The 18830-nt window shown below is 44.8% G+C and overlaps 2 protein-coding genes across 2 annotated transcripts in view; one reads left to right on the top strand and one right to left on the bottom strand.

The window, feature by feature from the left end:
- Timp4 (TIMP metallopeptidase inhibitor 4) overlaps positions 1-1584 on the top strand; it is a 6429-nt gene extending 4845 nt beyond the window's left edge. The window contains exons 4-5 of the mRNA XM_055604174.1: positions 56-180; positions 866-1584. Coding sequence (XP_055460149.1) covers positions 56-180; positions 866-1063 — 323 coding nt within the window. The 3' untranslated portion in view covers positions 1064-1584. The remainder of the gene's footprint in view (positions 1-55; positions 181-865) is intronic.
- Positions 1-18830, bottom strand: part of Syn2 (synapsin II) — a 128496-nt gene that overhangs the window by 32985 nt on the left and 76681 nt on the right. The window contains exons 2-5 of the mRNA XM_055604173.1: positions 11136-11193; positions 9837-9928; positions 7667-7823; positions 3054-3143 (exon numbers count right to left, since the gene is read on the bottom strand). Coding sequence (XP_055460148.1) covers positions 3054-3143; positions 7667-7823; positions 9837-9928; positions 11136-11193 — 397 coding nt within the window. The remainder of the gene's footprint in view (positions 1-3053; positions 3144-7666; positions 7824-9836; positions 9929-11135; positions 11194-18830) is intronic.

The following is an 18830-nucleotide window of genomic DNA, read 5'->3' as shown; positions in this document are numbered from 1 at the left end:
GACCCCTAGGAGCACTAAGTCTCCTAACTGGATTCCTTTCTCTCTTTCCACAAAGGCCAGATTCTCAGTGATGGAAAAGTCTTCATACATCTGTGCAACTACATTGAGCCCTGGGAGGACCTGTCTCTGGTGCAGAGGGAGAGCCTAAATCATCACTACCACCAGAACTGTGGCTGCCAAGTAAGGGAATGTCCATGTCCAAGGTCTTCTGTGGGTGAGGGACAAGTTTAGAGCCCATGGTCTCATCCTTCATGTATTACTTCACATACATGTATTTTCTCACTTCCTATACTTAAGTTGTGCCATGGAAGTTGGGGATGGGAAAGCAGAGTCCACAGTACCTTACCTCAAAGTACTTACACTTTCGGTGGGACCCCAATAAATCATATACAGCAGACTGAAATGATACTAAAAGAAAATCTAAGCCAGGTGTGTGGTATGCTCCTGTGGTAGCAGTACTTGAGAGACTGAGGAAGGAAGAGGAATCTAAGTTTGAGGCTAGCATGGGCAACATACTAAGACACTGTCTTAAAAAAAAATAAGAAAAGGGAGCATAGAAAGATGGACAGAGTACTCTTTTCCAGGCATTTAAATAATTAATTTTCAAATTTTAATTTAGTCTATAACAAATTTGAGAAAAACTAAGATTTTTGTTTTGAGGTAAAGAAATAAAAGCTCTGGAGAGTATTTACAGTCATGGTGGAATAAGGCCCATCAAAGAGATGGGGAGGAGGGCACTCAGGAGGAAGCTGGGGACAGGGAGAAGACGAAAGCAGCTGAGATGGAAGCGAGGACATAGGGGTGTGACAGGCAGCAGCGGAGAGAGGACATGCTATTCACTTTGATATTGTATGATCATGACTAGATCACCACTTGCTATGCGGTACCTTGTACCATCTCAGCCCCCAATGAGTGTCTCTGGACAGACTGGCTGCTGGAACGGAAGCTCTATGGGTACCAGGCCCAGCACTATGTCTGCATGAAGCACGTTGATGGCATCTGCAGCTGGTACCGGGGCCACCTACACCTCCGGAAGGAGTATGCTGACATCATCCAGCCCTAGTAGGGACCAGTGACCATATCCTTCAAAGAGTTCTGAAGACCAAGCCAGTCCTCAGTGGCTCTCTGACCACTACCGCCTGCCATGCTGCTGCCAGACAATGAGAAGTGACAAGTGGATGGCCTGGCCAGCAAAATGGAGGCTGTGGAGCATGTGACAGCTTATGTCTCATCTCCAGCTCACAGCTTGTCAAGGGCTGGGAAGGTAGTGTGAATTATCTGCCTTGCCCTCAGCCCCTCTCCCCTGTCTCCCAAACCTTGTTAGTCTAGTTTCCACCATTTACTGAAAGTTTTTATTCTGGCTCTGTTTAACTGGCTTTTCTTAACTCATGATAAAGGAGAAGCTGTGACTGTCATGAAATGGCACAACCTTGCGATGTGCGCTATGGATGGTGGGCTGACTGTATCCCGAGTGGGCTGGATGCCAAAAAGACTGCAGTAAAGCTCCATGTCCTCTACTCCCACTGTCTCAACTTAGCCTAATCCTCTGATACATTCTCCTCTGCTTGAAGGACACAGTAAGAGCTGAACTCTTTCTGTGTCTGACACTCTGACACTCTTTCTCAGTGTCCTGCAAGTCCCTGATACTATTGCTGGCAGAAAGTCTGGCCCAGTTGGCACATATCTTTGGACAAGAAAAAGACTTACATACTAGAGCAAGTATTTTCTCTTAGGTTAAATATCTCTGTTGCCTTCTACTGGTGACCAGGGACTTCTCTTCAGCCTCCTTTAGGTGTTAACGTCTTTGTTCCTACTTTAGAACTTTATTTTTAAACAAAAAACAACAACAAAAGTGAGCCCAGATCACGATCTTTTCCTGAGGCCACATTTCAGTAGAGGGTGAGAGGGGATAACACAAGGACCCTCTAGGGACAAGATGCTAGTGGGGAACACACCTTTAAATTCCTTGATGTGTCTTCAGCTGCTCCCTGTTAAACATCAGAGCAGGAAAAAGCCAGCTGCGACCCTGAGAGTGTCTCCACCCTTCAGCTCAGGCCCCTTACCACTGTGTCTTGGACTCTAGCTGCCAGTCCCTGAAGGCTCCTCTGCCTCTGAGAGTCTTCAGGCTTTGTCTAAGTGGAAAAACACTGACAATGGCCTCTATGGTTTATTAAATCATGTAGCTCAACATCCCAAAACCTTTTCCTGCCGAAGCTCTGGAAAAGATGATAGAGGTTATCAGTTCTTTTTGACAGCTCAGGACTGTTTTGCATTTTTTATATACAGTCAGCTGTGAGCAGGACTATGTATGCTATACTGGAAGAAGGTGGTGGATTTAAATCCAATGATGGAGATCCCTTTTGGAGGAGGGAATGGGAGGGGGCCAAACATGATCCCTGTCCCAGAACACAGCACTTGGAAGGCTCTGGCAGTGACATCTCCAACTGGGATCATCCAGTGATGCTCCACAACATCCTTGGGTAGAGGCTGTGGGGATGGAAAAGTAACCTCTACGTTGCTTAGTATGAAACATCTTCATAGCTTTCAATCAATCATTTTTCTTTTCCTTCTGACCTCTGGGGGTGAATTCAGAGAAGGCCTAAGAGTCCTTGTGCCCTGTCACAATTTGGAGATGGCCAAGGAAATAGAAGTTTAGTGAAGAATAACAGAGGCAACAGCTTTTATCTCAGGAAGCTTCAAATCTATCACTTGAGGAATCTCTCTGAAATCGTGTGCATGCTGTATCCTGGTCACCTGGCATGCAGTGAGGGATATCACACGCCCAGAGGCACGTGGCTAAGCTAAAGCTACACTCAAAATTTTGAGACCTTCTGACTCTTGGTTCACAGATTAAAATGCCCTTATGTTTCTACTTTTCTCTACTCTGTCGCCAGAACTGGAAAACAAAAAGCTGTCGGCTGGAATCTAGCTACCTCTGCTGCTCTGAGCAGCTCCATGGCTGCCTGGAGCGTTGGGCCTGAGGTGCTGAGGCTCTTGACAGACCTCTAGAGTCACCGTGTGGTTAAGAGTAGGAACAGCAGGGAGTCACCTACCATCTCTCGGTGGTTGGGGTAGTAAGTCTGCTCGATGAGTGGAAATTTCTCCCCTCCCAGTGTCTTGAAGATGGACACCATTTGAGCAAACTGCAAAGACAAGAAAGAATTTCAGTGTATCTTCAACCCCTAGAACAGACAAAACATCACTTTATCAAATAAATAGAGGCATTCTCTCGGTAGAAGGCATTGTGTTAAATACATTGCTGATACCAAGAAAGACAAGGTACATGCAACTTGTATTCAAGAACAGATGCTTTAGTTGGGCAAAGAGAAAGCTAGTATTCACTGATGGCCGCTACATAATTATCTTTTCAAATTGACATGGATGAGAAGGGATAGGAAACTTCACTTGAATCACAGAACTGGGGGTAGAAAAGTGGTGCCTATCTGTCATCTCAGCATCAGTAAAAGCAGGAGGCCAGCCTGGGCTACAGAGTGAGCTCTAGGACATGGTATTGGGCTACACGGTAAAATCTTGTGTCATGAAAAAAAAAATTAATAATAGGACTGAAAAGAGGTGAAACTAGCATTGAAACATGAGTCTCTTAACTCCAAGCACATGCACTTCTGAGTAATGAGCAAAATAAAGCTGAAGATGTAACAGGCCAGACAAAGAAATAAATGATAACTTTCCCCCTGTGAGCTCTACAGACCTGGCAGTGTCTGCACAGGAGGTGTCGTGAAGGAAGCTGTTCTTCAGGAAGAGTGGAGGGCCAGTAGTGAGACACACACATCCACCTTCCTGGCACTGGCTTACTGGACTTACAAGGACTGAACATGCTCAACCCTTTACATGTGGTAAAATGAGAAAAGTCTAGGTTCGAATATCCAGCATCGGGGCTAGAAGGCTTCTGGTGCACATCTAGAATCCTTGACTTTCAAAAACAAAGAAACTAAAATCAGAGTGACCCTCTGCCCGAGGTCACACTCTTGGGCCAGGTTCACTGCCAGATCCTTCATTCAGTCCTCCGAGGACCTACTTTTCAAATTCTACATGCTCTTCTCACAGGAAACAGAGGACTTCCCCACCTAGCCCACAGGGATCCCACAACGCCGACCGCAGTGCATTGGCACCAGGGGAATCTAGCATCCTTTCTCTAGTGGGACCAGTTCAGGCTCCAAACCACTGATAGCTTGATGAGATACTAGGGAAAGTTGTTGGCAAACTTGCCCTTTACTTGTCAGAGACAGGAAAGCTAGGACCTTTTTACAAAGTTTAGGTCTCATTCTCTGTAAGGGATGTTAGCGTGTGCATGATGTAGGAGAGTTGTTAATGTAGGAGAGTTGTTAAAGAAGCAGAGTCTTCTGGTGTTTTCCTCTTAACTCGCTAGTAGCCTTTGGACAAAAGGCTCCTCCTTTACAGACCCCTTCTTCAGATGTGAGCAGAGAAGGGTCAGTCCCATCAGCTTCTCACACTGCATCAAGAAGAACATCTTTTATTGCATTTTTCCCAAACTCCTCCATTAGATCATGGTCTTTCTGTGCCGAATATTTGATTAAAATATGGAAAAACATGAGCCTTTCCGGGCCATAGCCTTCAGTGACGTGGAACTAGTAAATTTGGAGTTCTAATACTTCCTTTAGGACTCAGTCTCCAACACTTTCTTGTTTGGAGAGACTTCAGACAGACTCCATCCCAGGTCTCCTGATTTACCTGTGAGAACACTGAGGCTAAGGAAGCCTCCGAGCTCACCTGGTATTGAGAGCCACTCTGGGAGAGTGCCCAGGTTTCATTATTCCTTGCCCACTGCATCCCTCTTTGTTCTTTGTTTGCTTCTCACCCATGGCTTCTTCAATTTTCTCTGGCTATCAAAACTGACCCTCAGCCCTCTTCTTCATTTACCAATCCTTCCTACCACTCCCCATGACCTTCAGACCTATTTGCCCACCTGGACCTGGCAGGATTTCTTTTCTGCCTAGGCTTCTAAAGCTCTCCAGCATCCCCAGGGAACTGATGCCAGCTCTGCCTAGAGACCTCTGTCCTGCTGCAGCCCACACTCTGGCATGGCACCAAGACATGTGGGGCCCTATCTTCCCCACGTGTGGGTGAGTTACACAGACAATCATACAGATGCCAGGAAGGCCTCCGGCAGACTCCCAGGGGCCCGGGACAGCCAAGACTAAAATGACAGCCAGTTCCCAGGCTCCAGTTGGGTCCCTGAGAGCTCACTCTGCCCTCCCAACTCCATTCCCTGTCTGATTAATGTACTAGGCTTGGCCTCTGCCTCCCTGGAAACTCAGATTAAGTCCCAAGTACACAGTTACCAATTAAACAAAGGTAATATCTGATAAGGACTATTTCCTCTATGCAGACTAAAAAATGAATCTGAGAGCTGGTGTGGTATTGGCAATGAACAGGAAGATGCTTATTTAAACCACTTATCAAATGACTCAAGAAAGAATTCATTGAAGAAATGGGGTTTTGCGTTCTATTTGAATAATATGTTGTCCCTATCTCTCCTAGACATTAAATGCTTTAGTTTAACCCAGGTCCATCAATCTCCAAGTAACCCAGAATTCAGATACATCCAGAGCACTCAGAGATGGTAGCATTGCTCTTGCTTTCTCTGTACCATTGCTTTCACTGACAGAAAACCCACAGCTAGCCTGGCCAGTTTTGGGGACAGCAGAGTCATCGCTCTGAGTCATTCTGGTGCAAGGCACAGCCTTCTCTAGCCCACTGGATGGCTCTCCTCACATCAAGAGCACCCACAGTAGGAAATACAGAAACATGAGCCAGAGTGCTCCTATGGGAGGGACACGCCCCTTACTGTCATTAAATGTGTCCACGTCTACAGACAAGCTGAGAACAACACGTGAAATGTCGTTTGCGTGGCAGCTGCTGAGTGAGACTACAGGGAGAACTTGGTGTGTGGCCAGGAAGCCCTGTTGTTCCCATGCGACGCCAAAGGCAATGTGCTGGGTTTATGAATGGGTGAGAATGTGACCCCTCACCAGATCCCAGATCCCATGAGGGATCTCTCTGTTCCTCCCTTCTCTAACCTTTATCACAGTTTAGGAAAAAAAAAATACAGGACCATTTTCTTTGGGGGGGTCTCAATATCAGGGAGCTATAATAACCACATTGGCAGAGTAATGGCGTTTACTATTAATCACAGTTCATAGACACAGAAACTGGAAACACGTGAGATAGTTAGTCACAGGGCTACATCATTAAATCACTCAGTAAAAGCTGACACCAGTGGCATCGCCTTGTGTAGTTATGAGAGAACCAAATTCTGACAGGAAGTGGGGATGGGGTGGGTTAGGACGGATTTCAGGAGAAAAGTCATGTGACTGAGGAGAAATGGGAGCTTCCCAGGAACGATATTTGATAGATACCTCACATGTGCTTTCTGAGACAGGCAGCACACTCAAATCACACCATCCTTTTAGCCCATTTCTGCAGCACAGTAGGATTCCAAATGTCACAGGCCACGCACAGGGAAAAGCTGCAAGCAAAGCTCAGTCACTCAGCCCCTCCTTAACCAGCAGCTCTCAGACCGCCTCCTGCTTGTCCACATCTCTTCCTCCTACACTGGAAGGTCTCTCTGGAATCCACAGGACAGGAAAGCTGCCCGTTTAAGTGTGGAAAAAAAAAGTCAACAGCAGAGTCAATGGGCTTGTGTGATTACAGAAACCCCCCAGCTCCCAGAGCGAATAGGGTTACGGTTCAGAAATGTCACAATGAGCCTGCTGGACCTTGGCAACCTAGCGAGTGTGAAATTTGATTATTAAAAAACAAGATGAAGAGAATATGATTAGAGGCAGTCACTCCCTTCCATAAGGCCAGCCTGGGGCAGCAGAGCTAGCAGCCTCACTCTCCGTGCCTCATTCCTTCAACACTTTCTCGGCCTGAAAGTTTCCATGGCCCTCCAAAGCTTCTAGACTGGCTAGGGAAGAAGAGACCAAGGCAGCTCTTCTCCACTCCATGTGAGAGGCAGTGTGACTTACAGAAATCCTGGCTCTGTAAGTTTGGCAAGTGACTTAATCCTTCCTGGGTCTTATTTCTCTGTACAAAGTGAAAATAATAATACCTCCCTGGTAAGCTTATCATGAAGATTAAATGATATTACGTTGAATAATCTCAGAGAATGGCACCATACAGAGAGAGGTTTTATGCTTCTTGTTTTCTTTTTTTCTCCCACAAGGGGGTAAGACTTGACTATCTCAAGGGAGACTTTCATCTCACATCAACTGTTTAACTCATGCGGGTGAGGATGAATCTGACTCTGGAGTTGTTGAAGTACTGGCAGAGCTCTGTCTCTGATACCCTTCTAAATTAGATCTCTCTGTTAGCTTTCAGCTTTTCCAATAGTTTGCCCATTTTAAGAGGCAAGAGGCAGGCACTTTCACTACTGAACCCCCTGGTCAAGGAAAGACCTACAGACCTGTAAGGATTTCATCACAGGATCTTTGTGCAGCATGGCAGAGAGGTCAAAGGTCAACTCTGAAGCAAAAGTGTGCAGCCCATGACATGTGGTGGTCCGCTGCTATGATGGCCTGCCCCACCCAGCCACCCGGCCAACAAGCCTCTCAGATCTTCTCAGTCAGGGCTACTAGTGGAGTGCTGGAGGCACTCTGGGGTCGGGGTAGGAAGGGTGCCTTACCACCCATGGCTTGTCACAGAAGTTGTAAATGGACTCCAGTGAGTTGATGCTTGGGAGGCCTGCGTACTGCATGCCAATGATCAGGTGGCGGAAGTCCTCGTTCTCCGCCATGCCAAATGCATGCTGTCGGATGAGTACAAAGTCTGGTCTGAAGGACCTGGTAAGAATGCAGAGGCAGGTTTCCATTAACAAACACTTCAAGTGATGCATTTCCAAAGCCTAAGACAAGAGAAGAGATGTCAATGACCAGCTGGTCCATGGCCCTTGTGTTATTATTACTCCTTTCTGGATAGGGTTGTGAAGTATCATGGCACTTTCCAAAGGAGATCTGAGGACTATGTTTCTGAATCTCTCTCATTCCTTCAGACTAAATGCTGTCTTTTTCTGGCATACGAATACTTGAAGGAGGGAAAAGACTTTTAGGCCCCCATACCTTAAGTGAAAGAGATTTTTCTCTGTCCTCATAGGGTAGTATGTCAGCCTGAAGTGTCTGTAGTTCCAGAGTTAGTGCTCAGATCAGGTTCTGGAAGACCACACTACTACCAGATCTCTGGTCTTAACGTACCACTCAATTCCTTAAGGCTGATCCTTAAAATAGCCAATGCCCTCATCAGACCCCAGGAGAGCAAGGAGCTAGCCTGGCTGAGGGTACATGCCAAACTTCCCAATGTTATTCTTCCAAAACGGACGCTAGGGAGGGGTGCAAATATTTTTTGCAGAGCTGAGGTTGAGCAACGGGACTGCAGGAAGCACTGAGAGTACGGAATGTTCCCATGCGTGGAAAAGCTCCCCTGGTATCACCTCTAGCCAGCAAAGCTCCTAGCCATAGCTGCTTTAGAGGACTAGGTTGCCTGTCTCCATGCCCTAGCTTTAGAGACCTTCCCAGAAAAACAGTTTGTGGCAGCATCTACCCTCAAGGCTCTGCAGCTCAGCATTTGACACCACGTACAATGACCTACCTGGTCCACTGCCCAGGCACCCATCCAACCCCCACCTACAGACAGATCCAGCCCAAGCCAGCTCAGAGATCTCCTCTAGTAGTGAGGGTTAAAGGAGCTTTCCTCAGTCACTCAAAGAGTCACTCCCAAGATGGTGTAACATCTGCTTAGGGTACTCTGATCTCATATGAGGCCCAGATACCCCGAGTAGGCCCTTCCTGTTGGACACTGAAGAACAGCTGTATCCCTAACATCCAATCCCAACCCTATATGCCAGTTAAAGAAAAAAAAATCCGAGTTCCCACATTGGTACCTGCCCTGGAGTCCTGCTGCTGGGCCTTCGGTCACTACCTGCTTAGGTGTGTATCTCATGACACATCCAGGCTTCTCCATGGATGGAGAAGCCTGTCTCTCCCGCTGTAGGATCTACCTAAGCTCATTTCACACCTAAATGGGCATCTGCTTTTCCTATGTTCTTCTTCAGATTTCAGAATGGGCAAGCCCATTTTCTTATTGACACACCCAGTTTGGCCTTTCCTGACCCTGACCCATACCCTGTTGGACACTAGACTCTGAGGGGTCAGGGTCCTGTGAGTGAGGTAAGGAAGAGGATGATGTAGGGACCTTCCTCAAACAAGAGAAAACCTAAAGCAATATTAAGTTCTGGGAAGAATGGAAACTATTTCTCCCATCTGGAATTCTCAACCCTTCCCTGAAAGAACTGCTGTGGATACATGAACATCCCAGACTTAGGTGCTCAGAACACCACCCAGAATGGAAGTGTTCTGCAATGCCTATTTTAGTAGTAGATTTTCCCATCACACACGAGTTGTTGGGAATGAGGAATAAAGAGAGATATACAGGGATGAGTGTCAAAGGAACATGCATCCAGCTCAGGGCTTTGCCACCAGCTCTGAGCGATGTTAAGCAAATCAGCATAAATAGGAAGATTGTGTGTTTAAGAAAGCAATGGAGCCTGTTTTTCAGGAGAACCATTCAGAGTGATAAAAGCACAAACCCACACTGACTTGAGGATAGACAGCAGTCCTAACAGAATCCGGTCACCTCTACGTGAGACTGTGAGCCTTAGAGTAGCTTTCTCTAATGCTGGGCTAAGAGCTGCCTTCACTAGTACTTCCATGCAACACACAGCGTGAGTATCTCAGGTTGACTTTGAAGCCACCACATCAATTCAGAGGTGACAGCAACCTCAAGGTCAGAAAGGCCCTTACCGAACAACCTTTGTGCCATTCCGGAGCACCTGCATGTCCACGGCATAGGTTCCATCTGCGTGGGCCACCAGGTTAAGCTCTGAAAATTCCGCCTGGAGAGTAACAGTACAGCAGTTGAGTCTCAGTCCTCTGCACACAGCAGCAGCCACAACAGCAGGCATTTGTTTACTTTCCATGTGTTCTCACCTCTGGTAGATTTCACCCAACACTCAAGGAAACCCTTTGAATCAGGTGCTGGTGATAGCCACCCCATCTAGCATAGGAGAAAATCACTTAAACCTCCTGACTTTCTACACCTACCACTGTGTCTTCTGACTCACAGCTCAGCATCCTTTGAGCCTCTCTACAGAGAGAGCATGTGACCAGGATAAGCGGCTCCTTTCTCAGTCTCTGTATGAAAGCACTGGATTCTGGGTTCAGCTACTGGGTTTCCGTCTCCCTTGTCCTTGACACAGCATGTCAAATGAGGAACCTGCCTTGCCTGGGTTTCTGTTTCTTCAGTCTAGAATGCAGGGATAGCTTTTTTTTTTATTGATTCAGAATATCTAACAAGCTGTTTTAAGAATGGAATATAGTCTGGGCATGGTGGTGTATCCCTTTATTCCTTGCACTCTGGAGGCAGAGGTAGGCTGATTTCTATATGTCTGTATCAAGTTCTAGGACAGCCAGAGCCACTTAGTGAGATCATGCTGTAAAAATACATACATACATACATACATAAAAGTAGTAATAGATAGAAAAAGTATCCAATTATTCTGTAAATCCTAACACAGAGATGAGAATAACTTCTGTTATTAAACAAAAAATAAGTTATTTAAACAGAACATCTCCCTACAAAGGACCTAATTTTATATTACCAGGGAGCAAGAGGCAAAGGAAGGTAAACAAACAAATGAAGAAACAAAACAGCCTTTCAAGTCTCCCTTAAAAACAAGGGGGTGTTCTTTTGGTAGGTTCCCTCTGAAGTGTAGCCTCAGGGTCAGAGTAGGCAGACAATGAAGAGAAGACATGTGCCCACCCAGAATTATATACACTGCCTCCAGGAGCATGGGGTGTGGTCAGTAGCCTAGGAAGACACTCCTCTAAGGCTTCCTCGGCAGCTTGGGAACCCTACACCGCAAGAGACTATTGAGAACCACATTTGTCTCTGAACCCAACATCTGAACTGTTAAGAGTCGAGGAAGTGAAGAACCCTAGGACAGGAGATGCAGAGTTGAAAATCCAGTGAGTGACACTGGACAGGACTAGATGGTTCACTCTGGGACGACAGAGGGAATGTGAGGCTTCATGCTGGATTACCTGTTCCACTTTGATGTCATAATCTCCAAGGACTTTTTTACCCCGAAAGCACTTGGCCCTAGAGAAAGGGAAGAGAGCACACCAATTAGTTTTGTGCAAGTGTGTGAACTCATACATATAATCTCTGCAGTAAGGGGACTATAGCAGATGAACTCCAGGCTGAGAGTTGGGAGACTTTGGCTCTGGCTCTTCATTTGCTTTGGATTGTCTTACTTAAAGTCCCAAGCAAGCTACTTCGGTTCTTTTAGCCCCAATTTACCCACCTGCAAAATAATCCACAGTACCCTTTCATTTTCAACTATTTTATCATTTTATGATGAAATCCCCTGTATTACACACACACACATACACACACACACACACACACACACACACACATCTAGAAACAGTAATTTTCTCTGTATTGTTCACTTGGCAAAGACTAGGTCAATCTTACACATTTCTGAGGTTTTCTTGTCAATTTTTAGGATTTAAAAGAAATCCCTATGGGCTGGGTTGCATTCAGTTGAGTTGTTGGCTGAGGGGTGTCCTGCGGAGATCCCCAAACAACCCAAGCTGATGCTAGGACAGAGAGTTGCTCTCTACAAACTGTCCCATTGCAGAGGACAACATGCACACAGCTCAGTGAACGTGGAGAGACTAAACTGCCTGCGTGGAGTCTTCACCCCTACATTCTAATATCTTTGGGGTAGGAAGGTATGCTGCAGGCTACAGAAAGAGAAACATGGACATCAAACTAACCACAAAACCTTTGACCTACAATCTGTCCTGCCTGCGAGATGTGCTGGGACCATCATGGCACAGAACTTGTGGGAATGGCTAACCAATATCTAATTTAACTTGAGGCCCACTTGACAAGAGGGAGTCTATGTTCAACACTGCTTGGATGGCCAAGAATCAGAGACTGGATAGCCCAGAGACCTTCTGGTAAAACCAAAAATGACGTCTTAAAAAAAACAATAAAATAATTCCTAATGGTTTTCTGCTACACTCAGAGATCAGTGGCCCTCTGGTCATCATCAGAGAGGCTTCCTCCAGCAGCAGATGAGAGACCCATGGCCAAACTTGAGGAGAAAGAGTCTAAATTGGAGGTTTTCTTTGGGTCTCTACCCTTGGAACTTGAGGAATCCCTCAGAAGAGGGGGCAGAAAGATTGTAGGAGGAAGAGGGAATGGAGGCCACCGGGAGAACATGGCCCACTGAATCAACTACGCAGGGATCATGGGAGCTCACAGAGACTGAAAGTGGCAGGCATGGGGCCTGCGTGAATCTGTACCAGGTCCTCTGTGTACATGTTGTGGCTGTGAGTTTGGTGTTTTGGGGGACTCCTAACTGTGGGAGCAGGTGTGTCTTTGACTCTTTTGCGTGCTCTTGGGATTCTTTTCCTCCTGTTTGGTTGCCTTGTCCAGCTTTGGTGTGAGGGCTTTTTGCCTTGCCTTACTGTATCATGTTTTGTTTTGTTTGGTGGTTGTTTCTTGGAGGCCTGCTCTTTTATATGGGAGATAGAGGGGGAGTGGACCTAGAGGGGAAGGGAGGTGAGAGGGAGCCGGGAAGAGTGGAGGTAGGTGGAAACTGTAGTTGGGATGTACTATCTGAGAGAAGAGTCTATTTTATTTTTTTAAAAGCTGGAATCAAAACAAGAGGAATAAAGAAATAAAGATTTACAGGAACAAAAATGACATTTCCAAGGCCATTTGGCAAGTTAGTGACACAGTCACAAAGGACCCTGAGTGCAGTGTCCCCATGCCACACAGCACCATCTTCCTCTGCCGATATGCTCTTCCCACTCTCCCACACTATGGAAACTGACTTACCATATGTGCTGCCCGATTTTTTTTCCTCATTTTTTTTTTCTTCCATTCAGGAGATTTAATGATGCTATAAGCACTTGTCCCACCACAAATACTTCCTATCCTGGTTCCTGTCAGCTTACTCAGGATGAGGCCAGGCTATTTCCTTTGCTCTATGGATTCTGGAACAGACCGTTCTAGGAAGTTGTCATTTGTGCTATCCAAGTCCCTGGCCACCCTGAAATTGCTCCTCTGAGGCACTGGGCCATCCTGGAGCTAGATTACTAAATCCAACCCCCCACCTCTGCCCTAATTCCTTCCTAAGTTTCACATCAGCTTGCTTTTAGGACCCTGATCAACATGCACAGCCCAGCATGCCCCTCAGGCAGGGGCACTGAAGCACATGCCACTCTCCTGACATTTGTCTGTGCATGGCTCTGTCATTGCTCTGCAGATACCGGACTGTCAGTCGGTTCCCATGATTATAACAAGGAGGCACTAAAATAAATGATCCATGAGATGGCTTTTCTTTGGTTGTATGCCTACACTGCTATCTTGACGCTTCTTCCTACCTTTGTGTATCAAATAGCTTTTCTGTAAGATTAGCCCAAGAGACATCAACAATAACATTCATTCTGTGTGAAGATTAGTATTTTCAAAGTATGTTCTTTGACATGCTAGTTTCTCAAGCTCTGTGAAGGAGCGAAGAGAGAGAATGCTTCCTGTCCATCGGACTGCTGGGGAAACTGAAACCCCAAGCAGTTCAGCACTGTGCCGGCTTACAGAAAACATCAGGAGTTAAGCTGAGAACGGAGAGTTTGAATCTAGATGCTCACATGCTGCCAAGTTTTCTAACTTGCTTACTTATTTTGTGGGTTTTGATAAGTGATACTGGGATGTATTTATAGATCTTGGCTGGGTTTATCTGCCACTTCCTGCACCTGCCCATTGACCAAATTGGCTAATGGAACTATTTTAATGCCTTTCCTCCACCCCAACCTTACAAGCTATCCTAATGCCTTTTCCTTAAGGTAATTTGTCCTGTTGGAAATCTTAGTTTGTGTTTCCTGGCCCAGAGTCACTTTATGTTATCACCATAAAGATGGCAGCAGGCAAGGCACAGATCCCTCTTCTAGATGAGCACATTCATGAAGCAACTGGCCTTTGGACATTCTGATTTGTTTTCTAAAAGAAAAAAAAAAAAACCTTCATGGAATAAGTTCCATAACTTACTAGCAAATGACAGAAACACCTCCTGAGATTAATAGGGAACAGGAAGCAGTGTGCTGGGATCCAAAAGGCAGGCTCTGCAGCCTCACTCTGGGGTGAGTGCTGGCTGCATCCTTTTGTGGCTGTGTGACCTTTGGGAAGGATCCTACATTTAAATAAATGATAACGAAGTTGTTTATATTACTATATTTTTATTCAATCTATTTTCAAAACAAAATAAAAGAATAAAAATGTTAATGTTTCTTTTTTGTTTTTGTGTGTGGGTTTTTTGTTTTGTTTTTCGAGACAGGGTAGTTGCATGTCCTGGGCTCAATTTGTAGACCAGGCTAGACTCAAACTCAGAGATCCACCTGCCTCTGCCTCCCTGAGTGCTGGGATTAAAGGCATGCCCCACACCCAGCTTGTAAATGTTCTATTTTTCCATTCATCTCTTATCAAGTACAAGCCCAGTATCATTTGCCAGCATCCCCTTCTAGTGGGGTGGGGGTGTAGACCTAACCATATGCTCTAAACACACTCATACAGCATCTTGCTAAGAAAACTTTTTGAGCCTTAATTTTTCTCTCACTCAAGAGCGTATCTCAGTGATAGGATTTTTAGTACACAGCAGTGGGATCCCTGTAGCAGCTACATTGAAATGCTCTATACAATGACTTAATGGGTGTTTACTAGTGAGTAGATCTCTATGTTCCATTTTTATAGTAGATATCTATAGTCTACAGTGAAGTCTTTGCTTCACTGGTGCTACATGGTTTACATGTTAATATACAGACACGGGAAAATGATTTTTGTTGAATTCCTGATGCAAGAAATAAACTCAGCCTCTTGCAGAATTATCAAACTGCTTCCCACCCAAGGAAAGTATTACATCATACTTCCTGTTTGAAAGTTTGGGAAATATATTTCACCTCCCTTGGTTTTCCCATACTATGCCTTGTATAAGATAGCAACAGAGTAGACAATTAGCAAGGACTTTGTGACTGACAATCTTATAAAGTAATCCAGATTCATACCCTTGTGCTCAATCCTAAACAGAACCCAAGATGTACATCCTTACAGCACAGACTAAAAATATCTGTGGTGCCTGCATTGTCAATTTCCCCCTATTGTAACATGTTCTTAATAAGCCTAGCAGCTGAGGAACCATGTGAGTTTAACGGCTTGCAGCTTCCTTAATGGACCAGGTAATAAACCATCTCCCCTTATTGCTAAAATGAACAGAGGCATCTAGCTATAACTTTGTTATTCAAGGAAAATTATATCTTTAGTGGTGCATGATGGATAGGAAGACGGCTTGAGCCCAGAACTTTGAAACCAACCTGGGCAACATATTAAGACTTTATCTCAAAACAAAACAAATGTGGGTGGAAGAGCTAATGACAAATTTAATAATTAGCAATAAAGACTTGTTGAGAACCAAACACTAACTATTTTATGTATTTTACCATATTTAATAATATCTGACCAGCAGATGCTAGGAGAGAATGATGGGTATAGAAATGAGATGAGAGAGTAATTGGTGTGTGAATATGGTCAGAACACATGCACATGTGTGAAAATTTTATAACAAAAGCCATTATTATATATAATTAACATATATTCATAAAAATAAAATTTTAAAAGGAAATGGAACCAGATGAAATGTTCTGAAGCTCTGAAATACTATGGAAATGTGAATTACTGTTAGAAAACACAGCAAATGTTGTTTGCATTAATGTGACCATGTGATTTCCTCATCTGAGAGACTTTTACCATAGGTATTGTCTGTTCTTGACACTTGGCTCATAGCAGCAGTGTCTGATGCCACCTTTCAAAGTCAGGTGTCTAATAATCGGATGCCTGCCCCAGGCACACACCATCGATTCAGATCATGCCCTGTGTAAATCCTGGATTTTCCAGAACTATTTGGATTTAACGTTGTGTGACTGCATGTTCTGAACTTAGGCCTGTGCAATTATAATCAGGTGTCTTAAATGTCCAGATCCTTCCTCGATCTCTCACTTAGCAGGCTCACAATCAGAAGCTGCTGACTTGCTGAAGATGTTGGGTGTGGTGGACCAGGAGCTATCCTCGGGACTGAGAGGACGAGACTGTCTCTGCAAGCCTACATGTCTCTCTTCATATGTGCCAGGCCCAGATTCTCATGCTCCTTTGTTCTGACCCTTCCACACAAGAAAACATGCTCTCAAACGCTATCTACAGTGGCAGATAGGGGCTGAGAAGAAGCCTTATGTAAACCCTCCCCGGATTACTGAAATGTGCACAAAGGGCAAACTTTAAACTGGGAATAGATGCTAATGCGGCATCTGTAGACTTTCCTGGGGCTTTGGAAATAGCAGATTAAGAGATGCCCAACACTGGTCTAGACATTTATCTCTAACAAAGTGCTTGTTTCTGCCTCTCAGTGACTTCTTCTTTTGACCAAGCACTTCAAGTCTTAAAAAGAATTTGAAAAACTGGAAATACAGGATTCCTGTTTACACACACACACACACACACACACACACACACACACACACATACACACACACTCATGCCCACACGTGAAGCCAAGCCTGCCTGTCTGTTCTACTCCTTTTGTGAGCTCCTGCTGCCACCTGCTGGACATATGTGTCTTGCATTTTAGCTTATTGCTTGGTAACCCACAGACACTTTTTCCCTCCTCCCCATCACCCCTGGTTGTGGAAGAGCTGTGAGAGCTTGAGGGAAGAAGGCGTATCTGACCTGGTCAAGGCTCTGGGCTCCATTCCAAGCATAACAGAACAACAGCATTAGGATTTTGTTGTTTGTTTTAAATATTTCTTTCTTTAAATTTACTTATTGTGAGGCTGGTATTGAGGCAGGGATCATATGTCTGTCTACAAGCCTGCATGAGTAGGTCAGAGGTCAGCTTTCAAAGTCATTTCTGTCCTTCCACCTAACGAGGATCCAACCTGTGTCATCAAGTTTGATGGCAAGCACCTTTACCCACTGAGCCATTAATTAACTAATTCTTCTAAAACACACACATCTGCAGAGATCCCACACTAGAGACATAACACTCTTCAACATGCACTTAAAAAGGGGGCCGGGCGCTGTGGCATGTCAGTAATCTCAGCAAGAATTTGCTGACTAGCCAGTAGGAAGTGTGGTGTGAGTGGTGGGGTCCTAGCAGTTGCCAGGTAGATGAAAACTCCTACACAAGATCAATACCCAGGAGTGACTGCTAAGGTTCCCTACAGGTCTTAAGATCTATAACTAACAGTCATGCTTCCACTTTTCAGTCTTCTCTTGAGAAGTATTTAAAATTTAAAGTACACAATCACAACTACATCAAAGCAAAAGGTTTGTGTAGCTCAGAAAGTTTTCTTAACCCTCAAGGCACATAAATGGGTTTCCTCCCACAGGTAAGGGAGGAGACAAAACAACCATACAAAATGGCGGTGTAGGAAATAAGCCACAGAAGCACAAATAGGCACCAAGGGAACTCAAGCAAAAGAGCAGTTCTGGTTCCACTATTAGAGAAGAGAGATGAGGAAGACACAAATTGAAATATGAAGGCAATGACCTGGAGCCTTGAGCTACTGCAGGAATACAACGACTTTGGCTTATAAGACAAATGAGCCCTCAAATGTCAGGCTGAGTATGTGAGACTTAAGGGCTAGCCCTGTGTGTGTGTGTGTGTGTGTGTGTGTGTGTGTGTGCGCGTGCCGCGCGCGCTCACACATGCACAGCACTGAAGGAGGCCAGAAAAGGAGTTGGATCCCTTTGGACCTGGAGTTACAGGCAGTTATGAACAGCCTGATGTGGAAACCAAAGTTCCACCCTCTGCAAGAGCAGCAAGTGCTCTTAACTACTGATCTCTCTGTCCAACCACAAATAAATAAATAAATATATATATATATATATATATATATATATATATATATATATATATTACTGTGGAAACGTTTATTCTCAAAATTCAACAGTATTTTGCTAGACCGTCACATTTTTGTTGCTGAGGCTGTGGCTTACGCTTGTTCATTTGCTAGACAAGTGTTTCAGATGGCACAGGCTGGCCTTTAGCTCTTTATCCTCCTGCCTCCACAGAGTGCTGGGATCAAAGGCACGTGCCACCGCACCCGGCTAATGATTTAATTTTATTGTAGTATAATATACATAAACTTTCCATATTAACCATATAATTTAATCGCATTATGTACACTCACTGTGCTGTGTAAATGCCCCACTATCTATTTTCACAACTTTTTCATCATCCCAACCAGAAACCACCCCTCTGCTCCTTCTGTCCTGAATCTGCTCTCTTGTTTTCATGATTTGCTAGTCTAGGATAATTAGTAATCTTTTCAGGTATATGACTATATCATCTCATGAACAAAATGAATGATTTTATTAACATCCCTACTGAGTCGATGTTCAAGTTATCCCAACTACTTTAAAAAAAACTCTCAAAGATTTTAATCAGTGAGGTGACATGGTCAGGAGGGCCCAAGATCAGAGAAATCACTTTGAGACTGAGGGACTGAATCAGGGATCAAGGGCATCTGAAAACGTATGTTGCGCCAGACCTCAGAACGTGCTGTCAAAGTGACACCTGATAAACCCACCATTATTTCACAGCACTCACTCGGCAACTCAATCAGTTGGTTTAGGCCTGGCAACTTGAGAGCCTACCTGGGATACAAAATTAGCAC

The sequence above is a fragment of the Psammomys obesus genome, unplaced genomic scaffold, assembly GCF_907164565.1.
Source record: "Psammomys obesus unplaced genomic scaffold, mPsaObe1.curated_primary_1811, whole genome shotgun sequence".
In the NCBI taxonomy this organism is placed as follows: domain Eukaryota; kingdom Metazoa; phylum Chordata; class Mammalia; order Rodentia; family Muridae; genus Psammomys; species Psammomys obesus.
The sequence above is the reverse complement of the archived record's forward strand: the minus strand, read 5'-3'. Positions and strand labels throughout refer to the sequence as shown.